This window comes from Chaetomium tenue (assembly GCF_020726465.1).
Source record: "Chaetomium tenue strain MPI-SDFR-AT-0079 chromosome Unknown F5144scaffold_1, whole genome shotgun sequence".
Taxonomy (NCBI): domain Eukaryota; kingdom Fungi; phylum Ascomycota; class Sordariomycetes; order Sordariales; family Chaetomiaceae; genus Chaetomium; species Chaetomium tenue.
The window spans coordinates 1,227,299-1,253,559 of NW_027117329.1; the positions used below are offsets into that span (position 1 = coordinate 1,227,299).

Here is a 26,261-nt window from a genome sequence, read left to right on the forward strand (position 1 = left end):
AGAACGCGTGTCGGACGGTGGCCCAGCAGGCGGCACCAGGATGGGATGCGAGGTTTCTCTGTGGGGTCGCTTGGCAGAGGAGGCGTGGAGGCCACGAATGATACCGCGGGATTGAGGTTGAGGTTGGTTTGCGTGTGGTGCGGCGGGCAGCACAAGAAAGTGGGCTAGGTGCGGCAGGCTGATGGGGGACCTTTTCACGGCGTGGAGAGTTGGCCAGAACAGACGGAAGGAATCGTGGGGACGCATGGACCACATCGAGTCAGCACAGGAAACGGAGACCAAGAACGAACGGTGTGGCACCAAAAACAGTAATACTGTGTAATGTACACTACACTACTTCGTACGGAATATTTCACTTTCGATTTGTATACCCACAGTGGGCTAACGGATAAGGCTACCTACCGCTCAGTGAATTGACCAGAGTTCATGGTCTGTGCGATGTTAAGGAACATATTACATATTCGTGGCTCGGCCAGGAAGCGGGCACTCCCAATTTTGTTCAGTTCTTCGGCTGAAATGGGCTGGGAGGTGGGTGGTTTTTATGATAGTTACCTAAGGTAATTATCGTTTCTCTGCTAACTAACGGACGGGAGTCAATTACCGCGTCGCTGACGGGCGAGCTGCAGGGTTCCAGAGGATATCGGCCAATGACCTTCCAAGGAGAGTTTGAGCGGGGCTGCTCATGGCTGGCTGCATCTTGCATGCATTTCCATCCCATCCCACTTTCTTATGAACGTCTCGAAAAACGAGTCCTCACTTTCTAATTTCTCAGTAAAACCGCCATCGCTAACCCTGGCAACCGCTCCCAATCCACGAATAAAGGCCGATAGCGCTGTATGCGGCACATTTAGCAAGCCTTCCGGATAAGTCTGGTGGCATTCTCCAATCCATCGAGTCAAACCAAACCTTGCGCTGGTTGAGGGAAGGGAATGGGGGTTTGCACAAGGCAAGGGAGGCATCTCAACATCCAACACGGGTCCAACAAGTTCGGAAAGGCGGCACTGTTTGGTATTGGTCTGCCCTATGGTTGAGAGTTGCCCTCTCATTGTGAACAACCCTGGAGCCTGTCTGCGCACCCCTTGGGATGGTGGCACGGCAGGTGGAGGAACGAGACGGGAGAGGTGATGGCCCAATCCGGTTGCTCTGACGGCGTATCTGCCCACGGGCGACCCTGACCACGAAGAGAATTTTATGATTTCTGGCGGGGCAGGTATCAAGACTTTCGGGTGAGTTGGCCATTCACATCGAGGTATGGGCCTGCTTCAACATGGGCGACAGGGGTGACGAGGCGCCCGGCACAACCTTTCTGGCCTTTCACAGCGAGGCCGACAAATGCCATCCTCAACCGCCAACGGAATGGAGTGGGCAAGTTCGTCTGTCGTTATTGACGCCCGACCAACCAAAGAGGCGCCAGCGACCGGTCAATGCATGGTGGAATTAGCTGATACAACGACACATGCAGAAACACTGGACGGGTGAACCCCAGAGCCTTGCGCAGACAAGGTCTCGACCGCCCACATCGGTCACGGAGAAGAGGGGTTTAGCGGCCCGGGGACCTGTTCCGTGCGGAGCCGAGTTCACGAAGGAGGCCGAAGAGCCTGCGTCGCTCTCCAACCACCCACCGTCAATTTATCGCCCACGGTTGTGTCAAACGGAACTAACACGAGCGGGTATAGCTAGTCTCAATGCAAAGTCATGCGCGAGCACACCCAGCGCTGTGTATTGCAAGCACACACAAAAATACGCAAACCGCGGGGCTCGGCTGGAGTGTGGGGTCTGGGAGTTGAGGGGGGTGCCTGAGCATCGTCCCCGGAAAGTCCGGCGACTCGATCGGTGCTGGGCGCTCGCTTCAAGCTTGCCGGCACCTTCCGCGGCTGTGAGCATTGAAGAATCCATGAGTTTGGCTTGGCGTTGGGGCCTCCCCAGCGTTACCGTCCGCAGTTCCCTCGCCCTCGGCGTCGCACTGAGTGCCACAACGCACCGTTCGGTGTCGCAGGCACTGATAGCTATCACACCTGGGGTCAGTGCGGCCTTGCAGTAGTTTCCTTGCTGCATTTTAGCTTTGCATGGCACGCCATCCCTCCCTCTTGAGAAACATTGGTTCGGAGGAGACCCACTGAGAACCCTGAGAGCTCGGTGAATCGGCAAGAATGGGTTCAGAGGGGATGGACTTTGTGCTAAATTTGCATCGACCCACGGTATATACGTAGTGACAGATTATGAGGATCAAGGTACGGGGTGTATCACAAAACGACGGAGGAAGGTGGTCGCCTGTTCCATGCCCTGAAAATGAGCGGGGCAGATCCAGATCCAGATCAGTTTGGTGTAGCCGGGCGGGTGGAGCACACTAAGCTTTCGAGATCTCAATGCCAGGAGCTCGATTGGCACGTGCAGATCCAACCAGACGAGAGCGCAACCTACAGACAGCTAAACCCCGTTGCATCAGAACATCTCGAAAAAGCCAAGTGCTAGCAAACGGGCCATTGGACATGTCAACACCAAATATTTCCTGTTCCGCGGCGGCGGTGGCGACCCGGTGCCTGCTTCTCCGTCCGCTCCGGCCGACCGCCGTCCGTAGGATGCCGACTACGCCATCGGTTCCGTGCCGAGCCCTTTCGATCACCAGGGCACAATCCGTAATCAGCCTCGCCAACTCTTCCCGGCCGCCGTCACTCCGTCATCAACCATCCTCAGCACCCAAGCTGCCAGCTCCGACCCGCACCTACCACTCTCACGACCACCCCCCTCCTCCCGGCCCCTTCACGCCCTCCGAGGCTGCTCTTCTCGCGGCCGCCTACACCCACGTCCCTTCCCACGGATTCACGCCCGAATCCCTCGCTCTGGGCGCCCGCGACGCCGGCCTGCTAGACATCAGCCCATCCATCCTGCCCGACGGCGTATTCAGCCTGATCCGCTGGCACCTCCACACCCAGCGTACAGCCCTGGCGGACAAGGCGAAGGACGCCGTGGCTAATGAAGGAGCCACGACGGTCGGGGAGCGGGTGGAGGCGTTGGCGTGGGCGAGGCTGAGGGGGAACGTGGAGAGCGGCGTCGTTGGCCGGTGGCAGGAGGTCTGCCTATCCCACTCCCACTCCCACGCTTCTCATTGCTGGAATATGCGCTAACTACTACCCCGCACTACCTACAGGCACTCGCGATAATGGCCCAACCCTCGTACATACCGCCCTCGGCCAAGGAGCTCGCGCAGCTAGCCGACGAGATTCTCTACCTGGCCGGCGACGTGTCGGTCGACCCCACGTGGTACACCAAGCGGGCGTCGCTGTCGGCCATCTACGTGGGCGCCGAGCTGTTCCAGACAACGGACCAGTCGCCCGACTACCGCGAGACGCGGGCCTTCCTCCGCCGCCGGCTGGACGAGGCGGCGCGGGCGGGCGGCGCGGTGCGGTCCATCGGGGAGTGGATCGGGTTTAATGCCGGCGCGGCGGTGAATGTGTTGCGGAGTAAGGGAGTGAGGATATAAAGTGCGTAGGGTGCGTTCATTGCTTCGCACAACTGGTACGAGGGGGAGGTAAGGACATCGCCAGCTCCGCTCAGGTTTGTGGCTAGAGTTGTAAAAATTCTTGTAAATACAACGTGTAGGATTTGATTGGTGAAAAGCCTGCACAAGCAATACAGCGAACACTCCTGCCCAAGGGGCCAGGTTCGCTGGGTAGCGATATCGACAAGATCCTCTCCCGGTATTTACCACACAGCCAAGCGAGTCCCCTGCCCACCCAACACAACACCAAACCACCAAACTCCTTTCTTTCCCCACCCCTTGAACGCCCATCGGTCGACAAGAACCTCCCAAACAAGGCCCCGGGCCTAAAAGTCATGACAAAAAGCCATACAAGTTGCAATACAGGTCGCAATACAGGTTGTTCCAACAATCGCCACTCAGGACACACAATCACAAAAGTCGACGTGAAGGCTTCAGTGGTCGGCCAGTGTCCGTTGGCGGGGATCGGTAAGACTGGAGAACCATTAGTAAAGACATTGGTGTATCTCATGATTGACAGACTCACCGGATAATCTTGACATCCTTATCTAGGGTGGTGCGGCCCTCAATAGCATTAGGCGTGATAAAGATGTATTGTCGATTAACTGAACGCCGCGCGGCGGTGATCTGAGTATCTTGTTAGCGTGCTCCTTGGTCATGCATGGTTCACTTCGACTTACCAGCATATTTGTACTGATAGCACGGTTCACATTATCCATGAACACGTCGAACTCGTCCAGACAGCGAAGAGGCGAGCCCATGGCCTCCCAGATGGCCAGCAGCAGGCAGATAGACGAGAAGGATTTCTCCCCGCCAGAGAGCGTCTTGGTGCTCCGCCCAGCGGCCCTCTTCTCCGTCTTGTCCGGCTCAACCTGCAGGTCCAGAAACTTGCGCTCGTGGTCGACCAACAGCTTGCCACGGAAGCCGCGCTCGCTTAGGAGATAGATGAAGTTGGCGCGAGACTGTGACGAGATGTAACGCTGAAACTTGCGCCACTTTTCGAGGCGTAGCGTGAGGGCATACCGGAGCCGATCGTTCACGCTGGTGATGGACTGGAGATCCTCCACTACCTGGTCGCAAATCCCCTTCTTTGCGGCGAAATAAGCGTGGACCTGAGCATCCGTCATGCCACGCTTGACATCTCGCTCGTCCAAGCGGGCTTTGAGCGTCTCGTACTGTTTCTCAATACTCTTGTAGGTTTCGCCCTCGGGAACGTAGACACGCTCTTTGTTGACGACCTCGGCATGCTTCACCATTTCCTTGACGCCCTCTTCCTGCCTGGCTCGCTTCGACTCGGCCTTTTGCTTTTGCTCAACATACTCGCCCAGCCTCTCAATGATGTCGTTCTTTTCGATGAGGCAGAGGTGGCGCAAGTCCCGGGCCTGCTTGAGCTTCCCTTCAGCCTTGCTGAGACGATTCTCAAAATCCTTCATGTATAGTTTTTCCTCCTTGAGCTTCTTCAGGGCCGCCTCTACTTCGGCGTTTTTATCTTGCTTTTTCGCGCTAAGCGTGCCGTATTGGATACCGTGATGGTTCAGCTCTCCCTGAAGCTCCTCTCGGTGGTCCCTGAGGCCTTGAAGGTGCCCATCAAGCCCATCAAAACGGTCTAACTCGGTCTGGATATTATCCGCTTTGAGGCGAGCGTTTTGCGATTCGCGTTCGAGAGCATCTCGACTCTTCTTTAACTGGGCCACTGCGTTTTGACAGCGCTGAAATTCTTGCTGCAGGCGGCGTTTCTCAGTATTCAGCTCCTGGTACTCGGCGACGATCTGCTGAAGCGTGTTCTTCAACAGTGAAATCTGGGAATCCGAATCTGTCTTCATCCGGGGTCTCAAATTCGGATTCGGCTGAATCGGTGTGGTTGAAATGTTGCCGTTGGTCATTGCCAACCTCAGGCCTTCGCCGCGCTTCCGGTCGTGGAAAGCTAGGCAAGCCTTGACATTCCGCGGCGGCGCGCCGTCGAACATGACTTGTTGAGCCCTCACACGCTCAGGGATCAAAATCACTTGTTCAATCATGTGGTTGAGGATGAGCTGATCCCGGACCATCTGGTTATCGATCTTGAGCACTCGAAGAATGGTGTCATACTCGGCATCTGGCTCCTTTCCATTGATGTCAAGCGGGCGCGGGTTGCAGATGAAAACGGGGCAACTCCGAACGTTGAGCTGATTCATCATCCCGCGAAGGATCTTTTCGTCGTGTTTACTAGTGACGATGAAGGCATTGAGGTTGATGCCGATCGTCTTCTCGAGGATGGCCGACCACTCGGGCTTGAGCAGCTGGACGTGAGCGCCTAGCGGACCAATCGGTTTGTTTTCGAAATTGTTGTCGCTGGCGATCCTCTTCAGAAGGTTAGGAACCTGGGCCTCGTACGCACTGTACACCGAACCACGATTCTCTTCAAGGCCTTTGATTCTGGCCTCAACGCCGTTGATCTCGCTGCGCTTTCGGAGGATCTCGTCGCCGGACTTATCCAGGGCCACCTTTGACTCATCTACCTTGTTGATGAGTTCCGGTTCGCGATCCTTATTTTCTTGGATCTCGGCCTCCAGTCGCTTGACATTTTCGTTGACCGCGTCAAGCTCCCGCAGCTTTATCGCGGGGACTCCGCCATTGGCAGCCTCGAGTCGCTCTTGTTCGCCGGCAATCTTGGCGTCAACCTGCTTCACAGCCTCATCTTTGGCCTTCAACGCTTGGTGAGCCTCCCGCTCCTCGACATGAAGCTGTTCAATCTCCGTCTTCAACCCCCTATACACACCGTCGGCTTTCTCCACCCCCTCTCGAATTTCACCCTCTTCCTCCTTGATGAGTCGCAGGGACGCCTCAGCGCGCTCGACTTTGTCATTGGCAATCTCCAAAGCCTGGTTCTTTGCTTCCACCTCTTGTTGTGTTTCAGTAACGCGGATGTTGGCTTCTGCAAGATCCCTTTCTCTTTTGGCGAGTTCTTCCTCTTCGTGGACCACCTGTGACCAAGCCAACTGCCAGCGTAACATGCGGAGTTTGTTCCTGACCTGGCGATTGCCTTCGAGTTCGTTCATCATGCGTTGGGCCTTATCCAACTCAACCTTGGCGTGCTTCACACGTTCCTCCTGGTCGGGAACCTTGGCCACCATCTGCTCCAAGCTCTCCGAGATCAGCCGGTAGTCGTTATCTAACTGCTGAAGCTGGACGCCTTCGATGAAGAACTTGTACTTCTGGACTTTGGTTGACGAGTTGAGGAACTGGCGGGCGTTGTCCTGTGAGAGGATGTTTAATGGGTTATCGACCTGAAGGGAGAAGTACTCGACAAGCTCGTCGACCTCCTGCTTCTTGACCGAGTGTGTCTGGCCAAGAGCAGTTTTGATCTTGAAACCGCTGCTTCCAGTCTTGGAAAAATGGCGCTCCACGATGACGGATTCACCGTAGATGTCAGGCTTGAAGGCATCTTGACCCCGGTTCTTGATCTTGACTGCGAGGATCGCACGCTCGCAACCCTCCTTGACGAAGCTCTTCAGGCTGCCTCCGCGATTCGTTGAGCTGGCCTTGCCGCCTAGACACAAGGTGATCGCGGTGAGGATGGCGCTCTTGCCACTGCCGTTCTCTCCAACAATGAAGTTGAGGAGGGGGCCAAGTTCGCAATGGAGGCGCACATGGCACATGAAGTTGACGCAAGTCACGCTCTCGATGATCCCGTTGTCTGCAATACCATTCTCACCCAACAGACCTGGGCGGACTCGGAGTCTTTGGGTTGCGCGTTGGTCATCGGCGACCTCGTGACGAAGATGCTCGAAGTTGTTGTCGCGCATTAACTCATATTGTGTCTTGGGGGGTGAGCTGGGCAATGCGGGAGCCTCATCCTCGTTCGCATCCTCGTTCGCATCATCGTCAGACGGCGTCGAATATCGTACTGAGTGCTCTTCGCTCTTAATGTGCTCGACGTCGGAGAGGCGTACTCGTTTTCTCTGTATTATTTTTATCAGAATTATAACTAGAGAAAATCAAGAGAGCAAAAAAAAACATGAAAACATGGTGGTGTATCATTTGCAGCTTACCGGTTCAATTCGGAGATTTGAGTGAGCCTGTTGGACTTCAACAACCTCGTCTCCGCTGTCCTCAGTATGGTCGCGTCGAGCGCGCTTCCGGGAAGACCCCGGCGCAGGGCGGTTCACCGTTCGCCCCGGCATCGCGAGTCCTGACGGATGACTGCTAACAGTCTATGCAAACAGAGGCCAGGGCCCAGTAGGAACAAGAGTTTCCACGTACAAAAGGGTAGGGTATTCGCGTTTGAGATGCTACGCGTCTGGAATTGGTGCTCGTTAACGCGTCTTACCTGGTCCACTCTTAGAACGACCTAGCCAAGCAGGGGCGCCCCTCTTTGGTGAACAAGTGAACAACTAAAAGGTCCAAGCTTCATGCTAAACCCCACGACCAAGCTCCTAAATAGCCCCACCATTATCGATATGACGGAACAACAACCGCCCAAGATAAAATGCCAGATGAAAGAGAACACGGTCTGCCGTTGTAGAATATCAGGAGACAATCTGGACAACTTAGGATGGAAGTGAATAATGGACTGTTAGCGCACTTATCAGTCAATGGTCTCAAAACTTAACCAGCCAGCCATACTTGGTCCCCACCAACTCACTCCATCGACCATCATCAGCCAGAATTACAGCAGCACTCATCTCGATAAAACCTAACACCAAAAGCCAGTGCAAGGTTGTATAACGAACCCTATTTTGACGCATTAGTCCGGATTTTTTTTCTACGGTTCCGCTATTTCTAGGTTCCAAGTGTTGTTTCTACAAGTACTGCAAAATCAAAGAGCAAGGCCAACCAGCTCAAACAGTCTTGCCATGGACACTGCAGCCGAGCCACGGCCTGGAGACGAGGATTTTGATGGATTCCGAATGAGTGTTTCTGAGGACTATGCGGAATACATGCTCTTCGTCATCGGGGACAAGGCGGACAGTAATTTACCCAGCCTCGAGACAGTTCGCAAGGCGGCAGATCGGAAGCTAGACGAATTGGCAAAAGACTATATCTGGCAGAGAGAGCCTTTTAAGCTAGAAGCAAAGACTCAAAAGGGTTCGTATTTTCTCAGAGTAACCTGACGAATAGCAGTTAACTGTTTACCTAGGCCTCGGGCTCCCCTATCTCCACGGCATCACCCATTACGGGGATAATGTCGAGGACGAATGGCTCATCGTCTATCTTCTCCGAGAACTTAGCAAGACATATCCACAGCTATGGATTCGCGTCTCAGACAGCGACGGCGAGTTTTTACTCATCGAAGCTGCCAAGGTCACGCCCAAGTGGCTCAGCCCCGAGAATGATGCCAACCGGGTCTGGATCCACGACGGCAAGCTGCTCATCATCCCCCTAGCCGACCCAACCACCACCACTTCCAAACCCCTCTCCCTCCCCAAAGCCATCAAAACCATCAAAACCTCACCACCATCCACCCTCATCCACTCCCCCCTCGTCGAAGCCGAGTCCTTCTACCGCCTCGAAAAGTACCCCGCCCAAATCACCGCCGCCCTCCACCACGCCCTGGCCACCATCCCCCGCAAACTCGCCCACATCCTCCACCTGCGCCCCAAAGCCGTCGCCCCCGCAACCGAAGCCTTCTACCTGCGAGACCCGCGCGCCCTCAAGCCCCTCCTCTTCCCCACCCCCTCCGCGACAACCCAGAAACAACAGCAGGGGGCTAACACCCTCACATTCCCCCCAACCGACCTCGTCACCATCAGCGTGCGCTTCAGCAAAGTCCTCTACGCGCAGCTCAAAAGCCAGCACTTCGCGCCACCACCGGCATGGACGCCAGCGTTCCGCGCCCTCGACGTCGGAACCGGAACCGGAGCCGGAACCAAAGCCGCTGATGCGTCGGAGCCCGAGGCAGCCAAGGCGCAGGCGCTGGCGCGGCTGGAGCTGGGCATGAAGCTGACGACGGGGTTTGAGCTGCTGGCGCGCACGGCGGACCAGAGCGCGAGCCGCGTGGTGAGGGAGGTGGCGCTGCTGTTGGAGGATTTGGTGGAGGATGGTGGGGATGGCGCGCTGCCGGGGGATGGGGAGATTGCGGAGTGGGAGGGGGTGGGGCGGGAGGATGAGGATGGGTGGATGGATATTGATTTTGGGGAGTTTGAGAGGGAGTTGGAGGGGAAGAAGAAGAAGACCGCTGGGGGGGGTGGGTTTGGGGATGCGGCTGCGCAGGCGGACTTGCGGAAGATTGTGTCGCGGTTTGAGGCGTTTTTGAATGATGAGTCGGCGGGGATTGAGGGGGCGGAGACGGAGGAGATGGATCGGGATGATGATAGTGGTGAGGAGGAGGGGAGTTATGATGATGATGAGGATGAGGATCGGGAGGTTAGTTTTGATGAGGAACAGTTTGGTAGGATGATGAGGGAGATGATGGGGCTTCCGGCTGAGGAGGGCAGTCAGGAAAAGGGGAAAGCGAAGGCGGTTGAAAAGGGGCCGGACCAACAGGATGAGCAAGAGGAGAGTGAAGACGAAGAGATCCGCAAGCTCACGGTGCAGATGGAGTCGGAGCTCAAGAAGTTTGGTGCGCTGGAGCTTGACCCGAAACCCAAGACTACAGCCTCGATCAAGGAGAAGGGAGAGGGGTCTAGCAAGAGAAAAGAAGAGGACGACGACGACGACGACGACGACGGGGGCAGCGACGAGGCGATAGATATTGATTACAACCTCGCCAAAAACCTACTCGAGAGTTTCAAGAGCCAGGCAGGCATGGCTGGTCCGGCGGGCAATATTCTCGGGATGATGGGAATGACCCTGCCCAGGGACGAAGAGGATTCGGAAGATGAATGATCACGCAAATAGCGCCAGCTGCCATTACTTTATTTACCTGCATTCTTGCAGCCTTTTGTATCTATAATACAATATCCATCTTCCTGTCCTCGGCTGTCATTGATCTCGTACCACATCACTCGTCCTCGGCACCCCTGAGCCTCTTCGCGGGCGACATCTCCCCGCTTGGCCGCTGGTGTCTCTTCTTCGTGTTATCCGGCACTTCCGCCAATTTGGCCAGCACCTCGTTCAATTTCTTCCGCGCCTCAAGTTCCCGAGCACTGCTGTCTTGTCGTGGCCGGTAGAACTCGCTCACGATCCGCGTTACTGTGTGGTACACCTGGTAGAACAGGAGCCGGATCCATGCTGTGTCGCTATTTTCTATTGTGGTCGGGTTTAAGGGGTATGGGAGTTTCGTGTGTCGTGAGTCGGCGCTGGGGTCTGGCTTCTTGCCGTTGAAGCCTTCTAGGAAGGCGGATGAAGGGAGCGGTTGGTGAGGGTCGCTGAAGACGGATGCCAGGAGGGGATCGCCAAAGATGGCGCTACTCCAGTCGCGGAGGCCGGTAAGCTTCAGGTTTTGTTGTGATTGTGTGTCCCTCTTCTGTGTTGTGTCTGGTTCCCCCTTTTCTTCGTTGTCCTCCCCTTCTGCCACCACCTTCTCGTCCGTTGCCTTTCCCTTGTTTTTGCCGCTCTCTTTCCCGTCATCGCCCACCTCTTTTCCCCTTTCCGCATCTTCTTGTTGCCCACCCACATCCTCGACAAGTACGTTCCCCCTCCCTGCACCCTCGACAATAACCAGCCTCCCGGTGGTAACATCGTCCAAAAGGTAACCCAGCCGCCGAAAATGCCTCCGGATCGTCGGGTACGATATCACAACCGCCATGTCCTCGCCATCCCGCAACACCCCTTCCATCATGGAATGAAACGCCACCGACCATGTCCCTGCACCGCCGGTGGCCGACAGCCCGCTTTCGGTTAGCACTTGTGGAAGTCTCGGTGTCTTTCCTCGAGAACCGGCTGGTTGTGGGGTGCCGGGGCCGGAACTGGGGTCGATGACGGCCGCTAGGGGGCCGAAACGGCCAGTGGGTGAAGTCAGAGTGTTCAAATCGCGGAACAAGGCGCCGAGCTGGCAGTCGATTTCTCGTCGTGCGGTGGGCGTGGGCTCTGAAGAAAGGAGGGAAAGAGGTGTCCCGTTGACGGGTTCGTAGACGGCGAAGGAGGAGTTGGGGAGGTGGGTTTCCCGGCCGTGGCGGAGGAGGGTTGGTAAAAGTGGAAGTAAGGAGGTGGTGATGTCGCGAGTGACGGAGGAGGAGGAAGATGCTTTCTGTTCGGTAGTGGCGGTTGCCCGAGCGAGAGTCTCTCTGATCCACCTCACCGTGGTGGCTTCAGAGCTCAGCATTCCCTGCTCGGCTCTGAGGGGGCGCCACATGGAGATGGGCGGCAAGACGAGGTGCAGTGTTTTGCCCCCAGGAATGGGAACTTCGTAGATTCTCAGGGGACGGACGGAAGGTACGAGCTGGAATTTCCCGGGGACGATATGGTCTGGGACAACTGGGCCGAGCATGTCCCTAGCCACATCGTCGGTGGGCGGTTGGCACATGGCGAAGCGTAACGGAAGAAGGGCGTGCTTCGCTAGACGATAAGTGGTGATTTCTTGATATTACTGGATGGCGTCTGTCTGTCTTTTGGTTTGGGGTTCCGGGGGGGGGGGGGGGCAAGTAAAATGGTGGGTACAATTTTCCTGTCTTCTCCCATCTCCAAGACGGGAGTGTCCTGTTACAGGTCAAGCCGGAAGCAAAGACGGCACTGCTGGTTGGCTGTGTGTAAGTCAGGACGAAGCTGGGAAGAGCTGGGCAACAGGCACCGGCAACCGCCCTTCAGGAGTCCAGTAACCATACCTATATAAAAACACGTATACTTGGGCACATCACCCAGAACATCACCCCACGACGTCCGTGTGCAGAAGTAATGTCAGGAGGCGAAGTTAACGGACCGACAAACTGGTTGCACGAGTCACAACGAGACCAGGATCACGGGTATGGGTGTGTTGGTATGGTATTACGGCCATCACGAGACATTGGGAAACGGAGTCGGCCTTGTCGATGACAACCCGTGTTGGCGAGCTTGACGGCTGTTCTGCGAGAAGTTTTGATACTCGCCTGGCAGAGACCTTCAGGGGCGTGGAACAACGAAGCGGGTAAGCAAAGGAGGCTGGCCGGCGACTCTCCGGCACATAGCGAAGGTCCATCCATGAGCATGGTGATGGAGCCAACAGGCTTCTGTTTGTTTTCTACGAATATCCTTAGGCAAATTGCAGTGTGAGGAAGACGATGGAGGCCAAGGGGAAAGGTCTGCCAAGAGAAGGTTTCGTGGAGCGAGGAATGCGGTGGACGAATAAGGGACCGCCTGTAGCGAGAAGGAGGCCCGACTTCCCCTTTGATCTTCAGGGTCCCGGCACGACGGGCGGCCACCTGGGGGCTTCTTGCTTGTCATGACATGGGTGAGGGAAGCCCGGGAAAGTCTTGTAAGTGGCCCCGGTACGGGAATAAACAGGAAGTGAACATGATGCTCTCCCCTAGGCTCTCGCAACGTTACCTGTTTTGATACATCCAAGACGGCCCCATGCAATTCAACGAATGAGTGGACTCTCGTTCGCTCGGCGCGGACCACGGAATCTCGGGAATTGCCCTGACTCCCCATGTTCTCCAGACGGGAGTAAGGCCCAGGGTTGGATCCTGCCGCTCGGTACCCCGACCGTTAAAAAAGCCAGTGTCGACATCAAAAAACTCCCAAATCTGGAGATACACAAGACTCCCATCTTGTCAAAACAGGAAGGTGATGAAGGAAAAACTCGGTCAGCACGGCTAATTGCTGGGGACTTCCTGCAATTCACTGAGAGCGGCCAGGCTACGTCAGGAAAGAGCAAGCGAAGAAGGGGTCAGACGGCAGGCACACCCGAAGACGGTCTCGAGCACCAATCCCCAGGCCAACTTCAGAAAAGCACTTGTGCGAGAAAACGAAGGCATGCTGCTGACATTCTCGAACCCAAGAAAGAAGCGATGTGCATGAACAAACGAACCGGGCATTCGGTGATTGGCCAAAGCTAAGCGAAATCCCAGAAACAGCGCAAAACTCTTGTGGGGCATTTGATGCTTCGATATCTGACAAGCTTTGTCCATGAGCGAACGCATGTTCTTGTGACAGAGTTTGATGTGGGAAATGGCCGGCAGTTCCCTGCTCGAGATTTTGACTAGGTATGGCATCCATTGCGCGTCGAGTCTTGAATTAACTACAGGTCTGTAGTTTTGTGTATCACGCTATTTCTTTCCTATCGCAGCACGCCCCGGCGCTCCCAAGCCATGCTCCACGAGTCAGGAAGTGGTGTCTCAGCTCAGAAACATTCCCCGAGCCCAGACCCGTGTCGCTGGAACGCCTCGGGCCGGTGTCCATCAGGGTCCGGTGTGAACCAGGGGCCCAGTCGGCTCGTCAAATTTACCTGGAATAGGGTTTAGTGCCGATGCTTGGCGGCCACATTTCGATGTCTCTCAGGTATGTAATACCGGGATACCGGAAACGGTATTTCGTACACGCTTCCGCAAATTGCCAGAGAGTTTGTCCGATCTTCCACATTTGATGGAATTACCCTCTGGGTTCAAGCTTCGGTCGTTTGGGCATTCCGCCCTTGGGTGTAGAGTTCTGTGAGGTTGTAGCGCTTGAGCTCATCCCAGTCGCCGTCGACAACGCTCATCCCGCAAACTGACTGTGGAGAGTTAGAGGTTGGGTCTGGGGCCATGCTCGGGCTCTGGACTTCCGTGCTTACCTGGTAGATATCGATGAGAATGACTTTGTCAGGTGAGGTGAGGTTGACCTTATGAAGATCGCCGTTGATGAGTTTAGCAACCGTATTGATCACCACGTCTCGCTTCAGATTGCTGTGGTTGCGGATAGTTGGCCGGATGGCGAACTGGGCAGGTGTCAGTCCAAAGGAGTGGGGTTGTGAAGCAATGAACGAGACTCACAGTGAACGGCTTCTTCTCAGATCCCACCTCTTCAGAAACAGGCGCCTGATTGTCGGCTTCCGTAGCGTCGTTCTTGTCATCACCATCATCCGCCAACTCTCCTTCTACCGTCGGCTTGACCTCGCCCTCGGGCCCCTGCTTCCCCCCCAAATCGAACCACTCCTTCAGCGCCTCCTTCGCAACCTCGACCAATCCATTCTCGGACGCCTTCCCCATGACACTGATGGGCGTCAGCCGGTTGACATAGCGGCACCTCATCAGCCCCGGCAGTTCGCCGCAACGCCTCGCGTCCTCACATATCCTGCGCACGAACGCGACAGGGTCCACGGGCGGCTGCGTCTTGACATAGAGCAGGCAGTCGACGTTCATCTTCAGGGGTGTCATGCGGTTGGGTTCCTCGGCGGATGTCCCGCCGGAAGTGGGGGTGGGTTTAGCAGTGAGAGCGGCGACCTCTCTTGCGATGGCCGCTTCAATATCGTCTTCGGCGCCATCGTCATCACCGTCGCTAGGCTTTGCATCATGAACGGATTTGATGTCGTAGAGGTTCTCGGCGTACTGGCCCCCTATAAGTACATACGTGACATGCCATGGGATGTAAACGTACCTCCGAAAACAGAACCCCGATCTCCCTCGCGGCTTTAGCCTCCTGGTGCCGGGCACAAGTGACCCAGACGCCGGTATCGCCCGGTTGGAGGTGGGAGTCCTGGGCTAGCACTTTGGCTTGCTGGTGGGAGGTTTTCCATTTGCCAGCGTTTCCAGTCTATTTTTTGTTAGGGCAGGGTTAGCGAACGCAGAGGATTTTAAGCGAGCATTAGACTAAGGACGCATGACAAAAACGTGGTGTCGAGAGCGCTTGGGATAGGATGGCATCATGTTGCGACGGGACGCCACGATAGCTCTGCATGAGAGAACCCATGGCCCATCTGGACCACCATTCGGTTATCCATACCTTTTTTTTCTTCGACCGCGAGTCCCCTCCGCCGCCCGGGGCGTCTTTTCTCTTGCCGTTTTCTGTCATATTGGCGATTTGCTTGTGTGATGGTTGGTGAGAGTTTGGTTGAGTTGCAAAGTCCCGCTTGCATGAAATTCGTGTATTGGAGTCGGGCTAACCGATTCTGATTGGCCAAGCACGAATCTTTTACACTTAGTTGCTTGGGACCTCTGTCACCACGGCCCTCGGTTCGAAGATCTGGGAACAGAGTGCGTCGTTGCTCGGCTTGACGCCGGTCCCAAAGGTCAGAGGAGCTTTGTAGCCATATATATATAGACGGTATACTGCACATGCATGCTAAGTGAGTGGTACAATAAATCCACAACCCCCCTTTCTGTGCGTAGCCGACATCCAACCTTGGCAGTCTCCTGAGGGTACACTCCCGTGACTCCGTAGTTTAGAGCATGTAACATCGAAGTCAAAAAAAGACGAAAAATTATTAGTTTCGAAGAAAGCCGTTTAATCTGACTAGGCTTTGTTGAAATCAAAACAAACTCCTCATTCAAAGCTTTTCCCCGCTTCTCAACCGCCCCCCTTTCCCGCCGCGCCCTTACTCTCGTCAACCAGGCGAGACGGCTAGTCACTCATCTTTGCATTATTCTTCGCCGCAATCTCAGCCGTAATCTTCAATGCCCGCGGCGCGTCGTCCTTGGGCATCCACAGCTCGACGAACTGCAGCCCGCCAGCCTCATTGAACTCCTTGTCCGTCAACAACTTTTCCAGCTCATCTTTGGTCTTGATGACAAACTTGCGGACCTGCTTGTCCGATCCGCCAAACACAGTCGGCACGTCGGTGTATTGCCAGCGGGTGATGTCGTTGTACTCGGCCTCCATGCCGTGGATGTAGCGCTCAATGGTAAACCCCTCGTTGTAGATGAGGAAGCTGATCGTAGTTAGTATCTTAACCGTTTTTGTGGGAAGGTGATAGATAGACTTACATGGTAACCTTGAGGTTATGCCGTATCATGGTCGATACCTCTTGCGCGGTAAGCTGGAACGAGCCGTCGCCGACGAACAAGATGGTTCGCCGGTCAGTGCCCATATCTTTCGCAGCCAGTGCAGCGCCCTGGGCGGCGCCAACTGACCATCCGATGCTGCCCCAAAGGATCTGTGTGACGCCAGTTACGCCCCGCGGGTACTTGGTCTCCCAGATGCCAAAGTTGGAAGTGCCCGTTTCGGTCACCACGATGTCATCCTCCTTTAGGTACTCCCCGACGCGGGGCCAGAAGAAGGCCTGGGTAATGATCTCGGAACTGTCCCTGTTCTTGGTCACCTCGTTAGCCACCTCGGGCGAGGATGGCCGACACAACTTGGTCAGGTCGACACTCTCATTCACTTTGCGTAACACGCCGCGCATAGCTACGCCGGGGTACTCGGAGTAGCGCACGGTGCAGTGGGTTGAGTGGAAGTCGATCGTGTTGAGTTGCGACGTCCGGTATGAGAATCCCGCCGTGTTGAAGTCGCTCTTCAGCGTGCCGATAGAGAGCACCAAGTCCGCCGACTCAACTCGCTCAGCCACAGCGGGCTGCGAGCCCGTGCCTGCGTACACGCCGCCGTACGAGGGGTGGTTCTCGTTGATGGCGCCCTTTCCCATGGGCGTTACAAACACCGGGAGCTGGGTTTTTTCCACAAGATCATGCACCTCCTCGAGTACCCTATGACGGATCGCACAGGCATCGACCAGAATGACCGGCGACTTGGCGGCGTGGAGGTACCTGAGAACGACGTCCACAACGTAGTCTTCACGCTCTGGATCATTCTTGGGTTCAGCGAGGTCAATGGGTGTGTCGAGACGAGCGCCCTCGACCTTCTTCTCGGCCATATCGGTCGGCAGCATGATGTACACTGGCCGGCTGCGGATCCAGCACTCCCGCAGAGCATGATCGATCTGGTCAGGGATCTCGGCCGGCTTGTTCAGGCGAGCCATGTCGCACGAAATCTGGGAGCTCATGTTGGCGAAGACATTGAAGTCTCCATTGCCGAGTGTGTGGTGCAGCAGCATGCCATTGCGCTGGGAGATGGTGGATGGACAGCCGACGATGTGTACGACCGGAACGTGTTCCGAAAAGGCGCCGGCAATGCCGTTGATGGCCGATAGCTCTCCTACGCCAAAGGTGGTAACGATGGCCGAGATGCCCTTGGTGCGAGCATATCCGTCGGCGGCATACGCTGTATTTGGTGAGCTCGGTATCCGCCAACGCTCCTCCCAATGAGACGTTGCTTACCTGAGTTGAGCTCATTCACGCTACCAACCCAGCGCAACCCGGCTTTGGGGATGTAGTCTAGGGCTACCAGGTTGAAGTCTCCCGGGAGGCCGTGGACGGAGCGGATCCCGATTTCATGGAGCCTCTTGAAAAGGTACTCGGCGACAGCAATGGGCTTTTTAAGGCCCTGTTCCCTGATGTCTGCCATGTTCGCGGGTGGTCTCGATATCGTTTATGCACGATGGATGAACAGCGAGCTCAACAGCGAAGGTGGGTTGTCAATTGGAGAGGAGAGGGTTTAAATCAGGAGTTCAGAATGCCTTGAAGAAACAACAACAACCCGGAGAGCCCAGTAGCTTTATCACTGCAAAGCTCGCGATCAAACACGCTCCTGCCCTGGAAGCGGCATTGCCCGGGCATCCATTATCAGCGGGGTTCATGTGTGACGCAAGTCTACATCAGGCCACTGGTAGTGCAGGTAGTCTGGACCCCGCGGCCATAACCGGCGGCGAATTGGCCACGGGTGGAAATCGGCATTGAATGTAGGTGCAATTGCCCTGCATACTTGGTGGCTCGATGCGGTTCGTTGACGCGCCTGTGATGTAATCGAGTCGGCCGTTCCAGCCAGCTCCCCCACCACCGGAGCCAGCCGGTGTCAGTTAAAATGGGACCAGCCTCGGGGAGTCCCTGCCAAGACCCCACCATGGGTGACCACCCACAGCCACCATGCCACTCTCACAACACGAGTATTTTTTTAAGATCAGGCTTTATGTCGCCGTGGTTTGTACGACTCTAGAAATAAGCCAGGTCTAGATTCTTCTCTATTCCCGTCGCTATGCTCAAATGACCGAGAGGAGATGATAAGCCCGAACGCCATGACTAATAGAGAAGAGGGAGGGAGAAGGCCTCAACTGAGATACATACCACGCCAACGCCGTGTAATCCAACCCCTACCTCCCAAGATGACTTGTAGGTTTGTACAATTCCGATCCAAAATACTCCAACAATGTTGCCCTTCTCAACCCTTAGTCGCAACTCCCATCCTTCCAGCCGGTCCTCCACCTCTCCTCCCACTTCCTACAGTCAAATGTAGGCTTTCCTAGCTTCCGGTTCACTTCGTTGTGCGCCTCGCATAGCCAGTTCCCGAACTCATCCCTGCTCCCCGCTTTGACTTCCCGCTTCTGCATGTACGCCTGAAAATCTTCGGCGCACACCCAGCACGGGTAGAGCTTGGAGAACAGGCGCATGAAGCTCTTGATGTCTGATTGTTCTTTCGGCGTCGGCGTCGGTGGGTATGCGGCTGCTATCGAGTGGAGGAGGGTCCAGGTGCTGCGGCCGAGCACCTCGACGTCGGGCGGGCAGTCCTTCGTGGGCGCCGGTGCTACGGCTTTGAGGGCGGATTTGCTTTGGGTGGTAAAGGATGCGAAGGAATTACAGGCGCGGCAGCTAGAGTGAAAGGGGTGTTGTCAGTGAAGCCTCAACACACAAATTCTAGCCGCGACTTACGGTTTCCCGTCCTTGCCGAGAATCACGCCTTTAGGGTGCTTTGGCGGCGGCGCCTCAGCACTGGTACCTGCAGTAGCGCCAGCCGTACCTGGCGCATTGGTAGTTTGCGGTTCTGTGCTGTCGGCTGCCATCTGAGCGCGCTGGGATGCCCCGGAAACTGGCGGATCTAGCCAAAGTTAGGTCCTCGCAATGGTGAGAGCCTCCTTGGAACGGCGATGCCGGCAGGCAAACTCAATAGTTACTTTCGCGGCTGCTTGGAAATCAGACGAACAGGGATGTCATGAGAGAAGAAGCTTATCGATAACAAGCAGACTAAAGTAAACCAAATCGGTGCTTGTCGCTCCCTGCGGGGCATTCCTCGTCCCCTTTGACAACACCACGCTCTTATCCAATTGACCTCGAGACGAACAATGTCACAAAAAACGCCTGTCCTCCTCCTAAAAACCAAGTCGGTCCCTGGAGACGCCTACGAGGAGTTGTTTTCCGCCCCTCCCGATGGCGTCAGCTACGAGCCCTCGTTCGTCCCCGTGCTCAAGCACCAGTTCGGCAACGATGGAATGGCCAAAGTGCGAAATGTCTTACAAAGTAGGGCTATAAGCACGGAAGAAGGCAGCGCGTATGGCGGCCTCATATTCACGTCCCAGCGCGCTGTCGAGGCCTTTACGAAACTTGTCGAGGAAAGGCGAGGTGAGACTCTAGCCTCGGCGGGGTGGGATAAAATAACTAAGGTGAGCAATTTGCAGGTGAAGATGGCTGGCCTCATCTCCAGGACGTGCCCGTCTACAGCGTTGGACCAGCAACCACGCGGGCCTTGAAAGCCGTACCTCAAGTACCTCCCCTGCAGGTCTTTGGCGAACACACGGGGATTGGGGACAAACTGGCCCCTTTCATTCTTGAACATTACGGGGAGTGGTACAAGGACCGCGAGTCTAAACCTCCGTTGCTGTTCCTCGTGGGTGAGAAGCGGCGGGATATTATCCCCAAGGTGCTAACTGCGGCGGGATGGCGGGTGGACGAAGTGGTCGTCTACGGCACCGGTGAATTGGAGTCTTTCCGGGAGGACTTTAGGCTGCGTCTCGCGGACACGGCAGACCGACCAAGGAGATGGGTGGTCGTGTTTTCGCCGAGCGGCTGTGATAGCATGCTGAGTGCCATGGGCCTCCTCGACGAGAGTACGGGCAAGGCTCGACCCAAGCAGCCTGACCGAAACACACTGATTGCTACGATCGGGCCTACCACCCGCGATCACCTGATCCATGAGTTCGGGTACGAACCCGAAGTTTGTGCCGAGCAGCCCACGCCAGAGGGCGTGTGGCAGGGCATTGCCCACTACAGCAAGAGCTTAGAATAGGAAGAGTCTAGAACGCCTGACGGCGCTAATGGCATGAAAAGCATCCAGCACGTGAGACTCTAAAAATGCTACCCAGTCCTTGGCTTCGTTGGTCGGGATTCTCTTGGGGGCGGAAGAAGTGCGATGTGGTTGTCTGAGTTAACGGTTCGCCAATGGGTTCCCCGCAAGAGCCCAGGCCCATGCAACGGCGAAGTACAGGTACCTGACATCGTCCATCAGTTACCTAACCGTTACCTAACCGGCCGCCTGGATTGGCCCAACCCGTCGCATGCCAAGGTATCTAGGAGTATTCGTCACTTTGTGCGCTCTCTGACACAGTGCGCGCGCTATAAGGCTGACGCAATGAGTGCTCTAAGGCGAACGCCAGACATGACATAGAATGGACCTCGCTCCCTGATCATCGACTTTGTTGCGCATCAACACCATTTACGGTTGAGGCCACACCAATCCAACCTCTTATATACTGCATCGACTTCATGGCCGTCAACTTGGGCCACTGATCGCCAGCATCGCTTGCTGGTTCTTGAAGTCCCCACCACACTTGGAGCTTCAGCCAAACAAGCTTCCCTAATCCGAGAGGTGCCTACGTGGACATATAAATCAGTGTACTACTGGCAAAATACCATGGCTTTCGACGCCCCCAACCACAACCGACCGCCCCGCACGCACCACACCCCAGACCTCAACCTCTCTCCAGCATCTTCCCGCTCCGTCACCCCGCCAGGCACCGCTTCGCCTAGCTCATCCACCTTCCTTACCTCCTCCGTCTCCAGCCTCTGGGGCGGTTTCATGCGCCGCTTCTCGAGCGAACCCTCTCCCTCGACTCCCCACCCGCCCGGCCTGCCCCACGCACGCACATTTCAGCCCGACGGCGGAGATAAGCGGCAGCACCACGAAGATAACCACGGCAACGGTTTGGACGGCGTATACACCCCTCCCCATACTCTCTATCCGCACCGCACCGCTTCTCCAATGGGCCTGCCACCGCTAGAGCCCCTTCAGCTGCTGGGGTTTTCAGAGGAAACACCGCAGGATGCGCGGCTCCTGACTGCGCCGGTCGCAGAGGAGATACGGATTATGGTGCCGGCCCGGCTGGGGATCGTGGACGAATGGCGGCTGGTGTACAGCCTCGAGCAGGACGGCGCTAGCCTAGCGACGCTGTACGAGAAGTGCGCACAGTATCAAGGGGTGAGGGTAGGGTTCGTGCTGTGCGTGAAGGACTGCGACGGCGGTGTAAGTGACGCCCCTACTCCCAATACCCCCGCCCTGAACCGACACTAACATAATGGCTCCGCGCACCAGCTCTTCGGCGCCTACCTCTCCGACTACCCCCACCCGGCCCCCAAATACTTCGGCACAGGCGAATGCTTCCTCTGGCGCGCCTCGGTCCTCTCCCCCCTCCCTCCACCCCCCTCCCTCATCGACAACGACGACACCAACGCCAACCTCCGAACAACCACCATCTCCGCCGGCCCACACAATACCAACACCAACGGCACCAACACCACCAACAACCACAACCACAACGGCAACCCCCCCTCGCGCACCCCCACCCCACAACCAATCCGCTTCAAAGCCTTCCCCTACTCGGGTATCAACGAGTACTACATGCTCTGCGAGGCACACTTCCTCTCGCTCGGCGCCGGCGACGGCAAGTACGGGCTCTGGCTGGACGACTCCCTGGAGCGGGGCGTCAGCTCGACGAGCCAGACGTTCGGCAACGAGCCGCTGAGTGATGAGGGCGAGAAGTTTGGTGTGCTGGGGATTGAGGTGTGGGTGATTGGGGCGTGAGGTGCTTTTTTTGAGAAGAGGGGGAGGGGGTTCTGTTTTGGGTATGGTTGGCTGGGTGGGTGTGGATGCGGTTGCGGATGCCTCGCCTCGACTCGGTTGGGGTGGGTGATGGGTAGGTGTTTTCTTTTTTGGCGATGAGGCGGTTACAAGAGCGGTTGGTTAGAAAAGGGCTAGGGCGCGGGTTTGTTGGACTGAATGACGAGATGAATGTGTCGGGTTGACCCGGGTTTTGGTCAATCTTGGGGGGACGGGGGGTGGGTGGTTGGCGTTCTGGGAATGGCTTGAGGCAATATCTCAGCTCAAAACTATTTCATTTTTCGGGAATCGGATAGCACGGGGCGACGGCAGTGTTGGAGAGGTTAAGTTGGCGTTCATCACTCTGCATTTTACGATGATCAGACAGACAGTCACGACAACGAGCGCGGGGGCCGCGAGTACAGCGTCAGAAGATACCCACAGAACAGTCGAGGGTGCCAAACCTGTTAAGACAACACAGCAAGAGCATTCAAAGACAAGCATAGTTTGCAATAACTCCGACGACTTTCTAGAGGAACTCGGGGCGGCTCAATGTATATAACCAGCCCTTATCCTTCCTCGGGAAATATGAGGAATAAATTCATGCAAAGAGAAGTATCAGCGCTACCTGTTGACCGGGCCATTCCACCAGGCCCCAAATACTCAACATAGCTGCCAATGTGCGCCCGCCAACCCATATCTCTATCTCCTACAAGATTCCAACCCCAAATCAAAAAAGGGAGCAAGCGAAGGCCGAACCCCGTGCTTTAAACCCCCTACCTCATAATCTCCTGGAAAATCAGTTGTTTCAACTGCTCCTTGCTTAGGTTATCCTTGTGCTTGTCGAAGTCGAAAAACTCCTCGGGGATGGGCGGCGCGGTCGGCTCATCATCCGGGTCGTGGTAGGGCTCAAGGTAGGGGTGCTTAAGCGCCTCCTCAACTGTGATGCGTTTGACGGGGTTGAACGCGAGGAGCTTTTCTAGTAGATCAAGTGCCAAGTCGGATGTGCCTTCGAACAGCGTCCGGAAAGGCACCTTCTTCTTGAAAGGCAGCGACCGGATGTACTCGCGCGCGCGGCGAGACTTGATCCCGTAATAATCCTCCATCGTCGGAGTGCCCAGAACGTCCAGAATGAGCGTGAGTTGGTGGTGGTCTATGCGCGAGTGTCAGCATTAAAAGGGAGGGTTTCGAGAGTTTGCGACACGTACAGTCCTTGCCAGGGAATAGAGGCTTTCCACTGAGCATTTCGGCCAGAATGCAGCCCACTGACCATACGTCGATCGCCTTGGTGTACTCCTTGAATGTCAACATGATCTCAGGAGCACGGTACCAACGGGTGGCGACGTATTCCGTCATGAAGCCTGAGTTGTCCTCCTGCGACGCTGCGGACCGCGCCAGACCGAAATCGCAGACCTTCAGGTCGCAATTGGCATTGAGAAGCAAGTTGGACGGCTTCAAGTCTCGATGAAGCACGTTCGCCGAGTGCATCGCTTTGAGCGCGCGCAGTGTTTGGTAAATGAAGTATTGGCAGTGGTCATCGGACAGTTCTTGAGTGCGGATGACGCGATGCATATCGGTTTCCATGAGTTCCTAATATCTTAGTATCAGTAACCAGAAACATACATGATACGACGGCAAGTCCTACCTGGATTAGGTAAACCTCGTTGAAGGTTTCGTAGCTCCGTGGCTTCTGGATGTCGAGGATGGAGATAATGTTCTCGTGGTTGAAGTAACGCAGCAGCTTCATCTCGCGTAGTGTCCGCAAGCAGAACATTGAATGATCGAAGGGTGTGATCTTCTTGATAGCGACCTTCTGCCCTGAGGGCTTGTGGACAGCAGAACTGGTCGGCGATGTTAGATCTTGGATGCGCAAGCAGCGATCACGCGAATGGACTCACCACACGACTCCATAGGCGCCCTCGCCGACGACATCTTGGATGTCATACTGCTCGCTGACGTTGAATGAGATCTTTCGCGCGCCCCCGCGGTTCTGTGCGTTACTCATGGTTGCTGGAATGCCGCCGTACTCGCGCGAACTGTTTTGATGCCGTTGAACCTTCCGAGGCTTCTTCCAATTAATTACCCTCGCTTGGTTCCTCCGTAGATTCGCAAGCTGACTAGAGCAGGAAGCGGCGTCCAAGGTTGGGTGTCACCGGATAAGGGTCGTCAAGGTGATAGGTCGACCCAACTTATTATGTTTTCCCTTTGTGATCGCAACACCGAGGTCGAATTCTACTGTATAAATCGCGAGTATAGGCCTCGTGAGCTATTCGTAGTTCTTTGATCGACGAAAATGCGCGCCGTGTGGATTGAGGCTCGGTTCGGGGCCTTTGTCTGTTGCAATGCAATGACTGCAAGTTAGCGACCAAAATTACCAACTAGGAGCAGTAACAGCATGTGGCAGGCCATCAGGGGTGAACTATAGTCGGCAACGATAACTGCTGCGCTATGGACAGATATCGTGGGAGGCGGGGCCTGCGAGCGAGACAAGCCATGGGAAGATGGCGATCAGGCGCCAATCGCTGTCGTACAAGATTCCAGGGGTCGATGCGCTTCTCGAAGCTCCAATCGAACATACCACAAGGGAGATGCCCAAGGGAGCATGCTCGAAACCGCTGGGTGGTGGGATGGGATGACGGGAACGGGCGATCAAACGCTTCGTGTGTATTTCTCGGCATTCCCGTGCAAGCACCTCTCCTCGACTGAGCAGCGCATTGCGCTGGGAGAGCCCGCACACAGGAGATCTTGTACTGGTCGAACCCAAAGCGCTCATTTTCCCGGTAGCACGAACCCCAAGGAAATAGAAGCTGCTTGCTGTGCGTCCTTGGATCGTGTTGCAGGTGTTCCGAGGAGGGGTCCTTGGCGAGGGAAGAGGGGCAGGGCGACGACATGGGACGGATGCTCACAAACAAACATTCGCGTACGTACCTGAGGAGGCTGTCTGTGAGGGGAGCTCCGGGGAACAAACTGCTAGTGAAAGATACTATACAGTTGTCGGAGGCCGAAGGTGTATTTGCGACGAACGGGGCGAGAGACGGATTCCACTTGGGGAGGTAGTAGGTTGCCCCGCTTCTGGGCTGAACTGGCCGTGACGGTACTCAGGAAAAGAGCGGACGACCTGAGGGCAAGCTTGCTACGTTTACGTCGATTGAAGACGCAAATCAAGAGCTTCCCACGGAGACGGCACCGGGATCTCGAAATGGATAGCAAACAGAGAAATCTAAAGCCAGTCGACGGGGGAGAGGGGAGGTCGTGTTGTAGAAGAATGAGGGCGAGTTTGGCGGCCCATCCTGGATCTGGCCCTCTCACTGGCGGGGAGATGGAGTAACAAAAGGCAGGGGTTGTGTGGGTCAGCCAGGATGTTGCTGTTGGGCACTGTCACCCCCTGGCGGCCATCCACAATCGTCCATGGTGGGCAAGTCTGAAGCCCAGGCCTCCCCACCCAGGTCCCGATTGGGGCTTGCTCTCACCACCACCACCACCCGCCCTTGGGGTCATTCAAAACGCGAGGTTACGGTCGGAGGTCGTCAGACTCCGCTCTCAAGTATATTTGAACGGGAGTTTGCGGGTCTCTGCCTTTTGAATGTTGTCTGTTGACCTTGATTGGGACCCTCTTCGAGACGAGGCCAGGTGGGAACCTTGACGTCGGTACGTGCCTACCGTACTCAAGAACCAACAGGCTCCAGAGTGATTGGGCGATTATTCCCGTCCAGACACAGTCGAGCGCTCGGAATAGAACCAGTGTGATTCGGATTCAGAAAAGATCCCATCCCCCTATCTCCGGCGACAGGTTGGTTTTACCAGGCGCTTAAACAATCAAACTGAGAGACATCCCGTGATGTCGATTCCAGAGTTGCAACGTTTGGGTCATCTGGAAGAAGCCACCCGCAATCTCGAATAATCCCACCTCGATGGTTTGCTCAACACCCCCCGCATGCTGCAAAGCAAGCAGGGAGTTAACTTCCATCACTCCGTCACTGTCCCATCTTCACACCGATCACACTGCATCAACCCAAATCCGTCCCACGGTCCACCAAGCAGCTCCCACACAGGAATAAGATACCTAAGAGGGCAGACCTGCATAGTACACCCCCCCAAA

At 55.8% G+C, this 26,261-nt stretch overlaps 10 protein-coding genes across 10 annotated transcripts; 4 read left to right on the forward strand and 6 right to left on the reverse strand.

The window, feature by feature from the left end:
* Positions 1–1,267: 1,267 nt before the first annotated feature.
* On the forward strand, positions 1,268–3,481 carry F5144DRAFT_588300 (COQ9-domain-containing protein; the record flags this gene model as incomplete). Its single annotated transcript, XM_066789913.1, has 5 exons — positions 1,268–1,420; positions 1,681–1,717; positions 1,818–1,989; positions 2,579–3,071; positions 3,149–3,481. 5 exons carry the CDS (start codon positions 1,268–1,270, stop codon positions 3,479–3,481), a joined length of 1,188 nt encoding a protein of 395 aa, XP_066647930.1.
* A 236-nt stretch (positions 3,482–3,717) lies between these two features.
* On the reverse strand, positions 3,718–7,858 carry F5144DRAFT_12333 (uncharacterized protein). The gene is made up of 4 exons (XM_066782220.1): positions 7,531–7,858; positions 4,180–7,440; positions 4,026–4,126; positions 3,718–3,973 (listed from the first exon to the last, which is right to left on the reverse strand). The coding sequence occupies exons 1-4, from the start codon at positions 7,660–7,662 to the stop codon at positions 3,934–3,936; spliced, it is 3,534 nt and encodes a 1,177-aa protein (XP_066647931.1). The 5' UTR covers positions 7,663–7,858; the 3' UTR covers positions 3,718–3,933.
* Positions 7,854–10,306, forward strand: F5144DRAFT_616740 (SGT1 protein-domain-containing protein; the record flags this gene model as incomplete). Its single annotated transcript, XM_066791852.1, has 2 exons — positions 7,854–8,566; positions 8,619–10,306. Exons 1-2 carry the CDS (start codon positions 8,335–8,337, stop codon positions 10,304–10,306), a joined length of 1,920 nt encoding a protein of 639 aa, XP_066647932.1. The 5' UTR covers positions 7,854–8,334.
* F5144DRAFT_12927 (uncharacterized protein) lies at positions 10,296–12,029 on the reverse strand. The gene has a single exon (XM_066782286.1). It carries the CDS (start codon positions 11,883–11,885, stop codon positions 10,422–10,424), a length of 1,464 nt encoding a protein of 487 aa, XP_066647933.1. The 5' UTR covers positions 11,886–12,029; the 3' UTR covers positions 10,296–10,421.
* A 1,647-nt stretch (positions 12,030–13,676) lies between these two features.
* On the reverse strand, positions 13,677–15,322 carry F5144DRAFT_588304 (uncharacterized protein; the record flags this gene model as incomplete). Its single annotated transcript, XM_066789914.1, has 5 exons — positions 13,677–13,781; positions 14,106–14,249; positions 14,305–14,859; positions 14,909–15,064; positions 15,254–15,322. 5 exons carry the CDS (start codon positions 15,320–15,322, stop codon positions 13,677–13,679), a joined length of 1,029 nt encoding a protein of 342 aa, XP_066647934.1.
* Positions 15,323–15,527: 205 nt separating this feature from the next.
* On the reverse strand, positions 15,528–17,916 carry F5144DRAFT_522159 (pyruvate decarboxylase). The gene is made up of 3 exons (XM_066786737.1): positions 17,521–17,916; positions 16,234–17,464; positions 15,528–16,178 (listed from the first exon to the last, which is right to left on the reverse strand). Exons 1-3 carry the CDS (start codon positions 17,705–17,707, stop codon positions 15,872–15,874), a joined length of 1,725 nt encoding a protein of 574 aa, XP_066647935.1. The 5' UTR covers positions 17,708–17,916; the 3' UTR covers positions 15,528–15,871.
* A 276-nt stretch (positions 17,917–18,192) lies between these two features.
* Positions 18,193–19,323, reverse strand: F5144DRAFT_13102 (ERV/ALR sulfhydryl oxidase domain-containing protein). Its single transcript, XM_066782299.1, has 3 exons — positions 19,006–19,323; positions 18,424–18,945; positions 18,193–18,332 (listed from the first exon to the last, which is right to left on the reverse strand). Exons 1-2 carry the CDS (start codon positions 19,134–19,136, stop codon positions 18,525–18,527), a joined length of 552 nt encoding a protein of 183 aa, XP_066647936.1. The 5' UTR covers positions 19,137–19,323; the 3' UTR covers positions 18,193–18,332; positions 18,424–18,524.
* F5144DRAFT_13900 (tetrapyrrole biosynthesis, uroporphyrinogen III synthase) lies at positions 18,964–20,456 on the forward strand. Its single transcript, XM_066782374.1, has 2 exons — positions 18,964–19,692; positions 19,749–20,456. The coding sequence occupies exons 1-2, from the start codon at positions 19,416–19,418 to the stop codon at positions 20,354–20,356; spliced, it is 885 nt and encodes a 294-aa protein (XP_066647937.1). The 5' UTR covers positions 18,964–19,415; the 3' UTR covers positions 20,357–20,456.
* Positions 20,457–20,980: 524 nt separating this feature from the next.
* Positions 20,981–22,147, forward strand: F5144DRAFT_478126 (uncharacterized protein; the record flags this gene model as incomplete). The annotated part of the gene is made up of 2 exons (XM_066785086.1): positions 20,981–21,589; positions 21,659–22,147. The coding sequence occupies 2 exons, from the start codon at positions 20,981–20,983 to the stop codon at positions 22,145–22,147; spliced, it is 1,098 nt and encodes a 365-aa protein (XP_066647938.1).
* A 791-nt stretch (positions 22,148–22,938) lies between these two features.
* On the reverse strand, positions 22,939–24,167 carry F5144DRAFT_479491 (mitogen-activated protein kinase; the record flags this gene model as incomplete). Its single annotated transcript, XM_066785167.1, has 4 exons — positions 22,939–23,315; positions 23,371–23,752; positions 23,808–24,003; positions 24,061–24,167. 4 exons carry the CDS (start codon positions 24,165–24,167, stop codon positions 22,939–22,941), a joined length of 1,062 nt encoding a protein of 353 aa, XP_066647939.1.
* Positions 24,168–26,261: the final 2,094 nt, after the last annotated feature.

Bases quoted from the DNA above. Each gene is read 5' to 3' on its own strand.
- F5144DRAFT_522159 (XM_066786737.1), bottom strand. From the start codon at position 17,707: ATGGCAGACATCAGGGAACAGGGCCTTAAAAAGCCCATTGCTGTCGCC. The intron at 17,465-17,520 runs GTAAGCAACGTC...CACCAAATACAG, and splicing joins CGTGAATGAGCTCAACTCAG to CGTATGCCGCCGACGGATAT. The intron at 16,179-16,233 runs GTAAGTCTATCT...AACTACGATCAG, and splicing joins CATAACCTCAAGGTTACCAT to CTTCCTCATCTACAACGAGG.
- F5144DRAFT_12927 (XM_066782286.1), bottom strand. From the start codon at position 11,885: ATGTGCCAACCGCCCACCGACGATGTGGCTAGGGACATGCTCGGCCCA.
- F5144DRAFT_13102 (XM_066782299.1), bottom strand. From the start codon at position 19,136: ATGGCAGCCGACAGCACAGAACCGCAAACTACCAATGCGCCAGGTACG. The intron at 18,946-19,005 runs GTAAGTCGCGGC...CTTTCACTCTAG, and splicing joins CTCGGCAAGGACGGGAAACC to CTGCCGCGCCTGTAATTCCT.
- F5144DRAFT_12333 (XM_066782220.1), bottom strand. From the start codon at position 7,662: ATGCCGGGGCGAACGGTGAACCGCCCTGCGCCGGGGTCTTCCCGGAAG. The intron at 4,127-4,179 runs GTAAGTCGAAGT...CAAGATACTCAG, and splicing joins CTATCAGTACAAATATGCTG to ATCACCGCCGCGCGGCGTTC. The intron at 3,974-4,025 runs GTGAGTCTGTCA...ATGGTTCTCCAG, and splicing joins AAGGATGTCAAGATTATCCG to TCTTACCGATCCCCGCCAAC.
- F5144DRAFT_13900 (XM_066782374.1), top strand. From the start codon at position 19,416: ATGTCACAAAAAACGCCTGTCCTCCTCCTAAAAACCAAGTCGGTCCCT. The intron at 19,693-19,748 runs GTGAGACTCTAG...AGCAATTTGCAG, and splicing joins ACTTGTCGAGGAAAGGCGAG to GTGAAGATGGCTGGCCTCAT.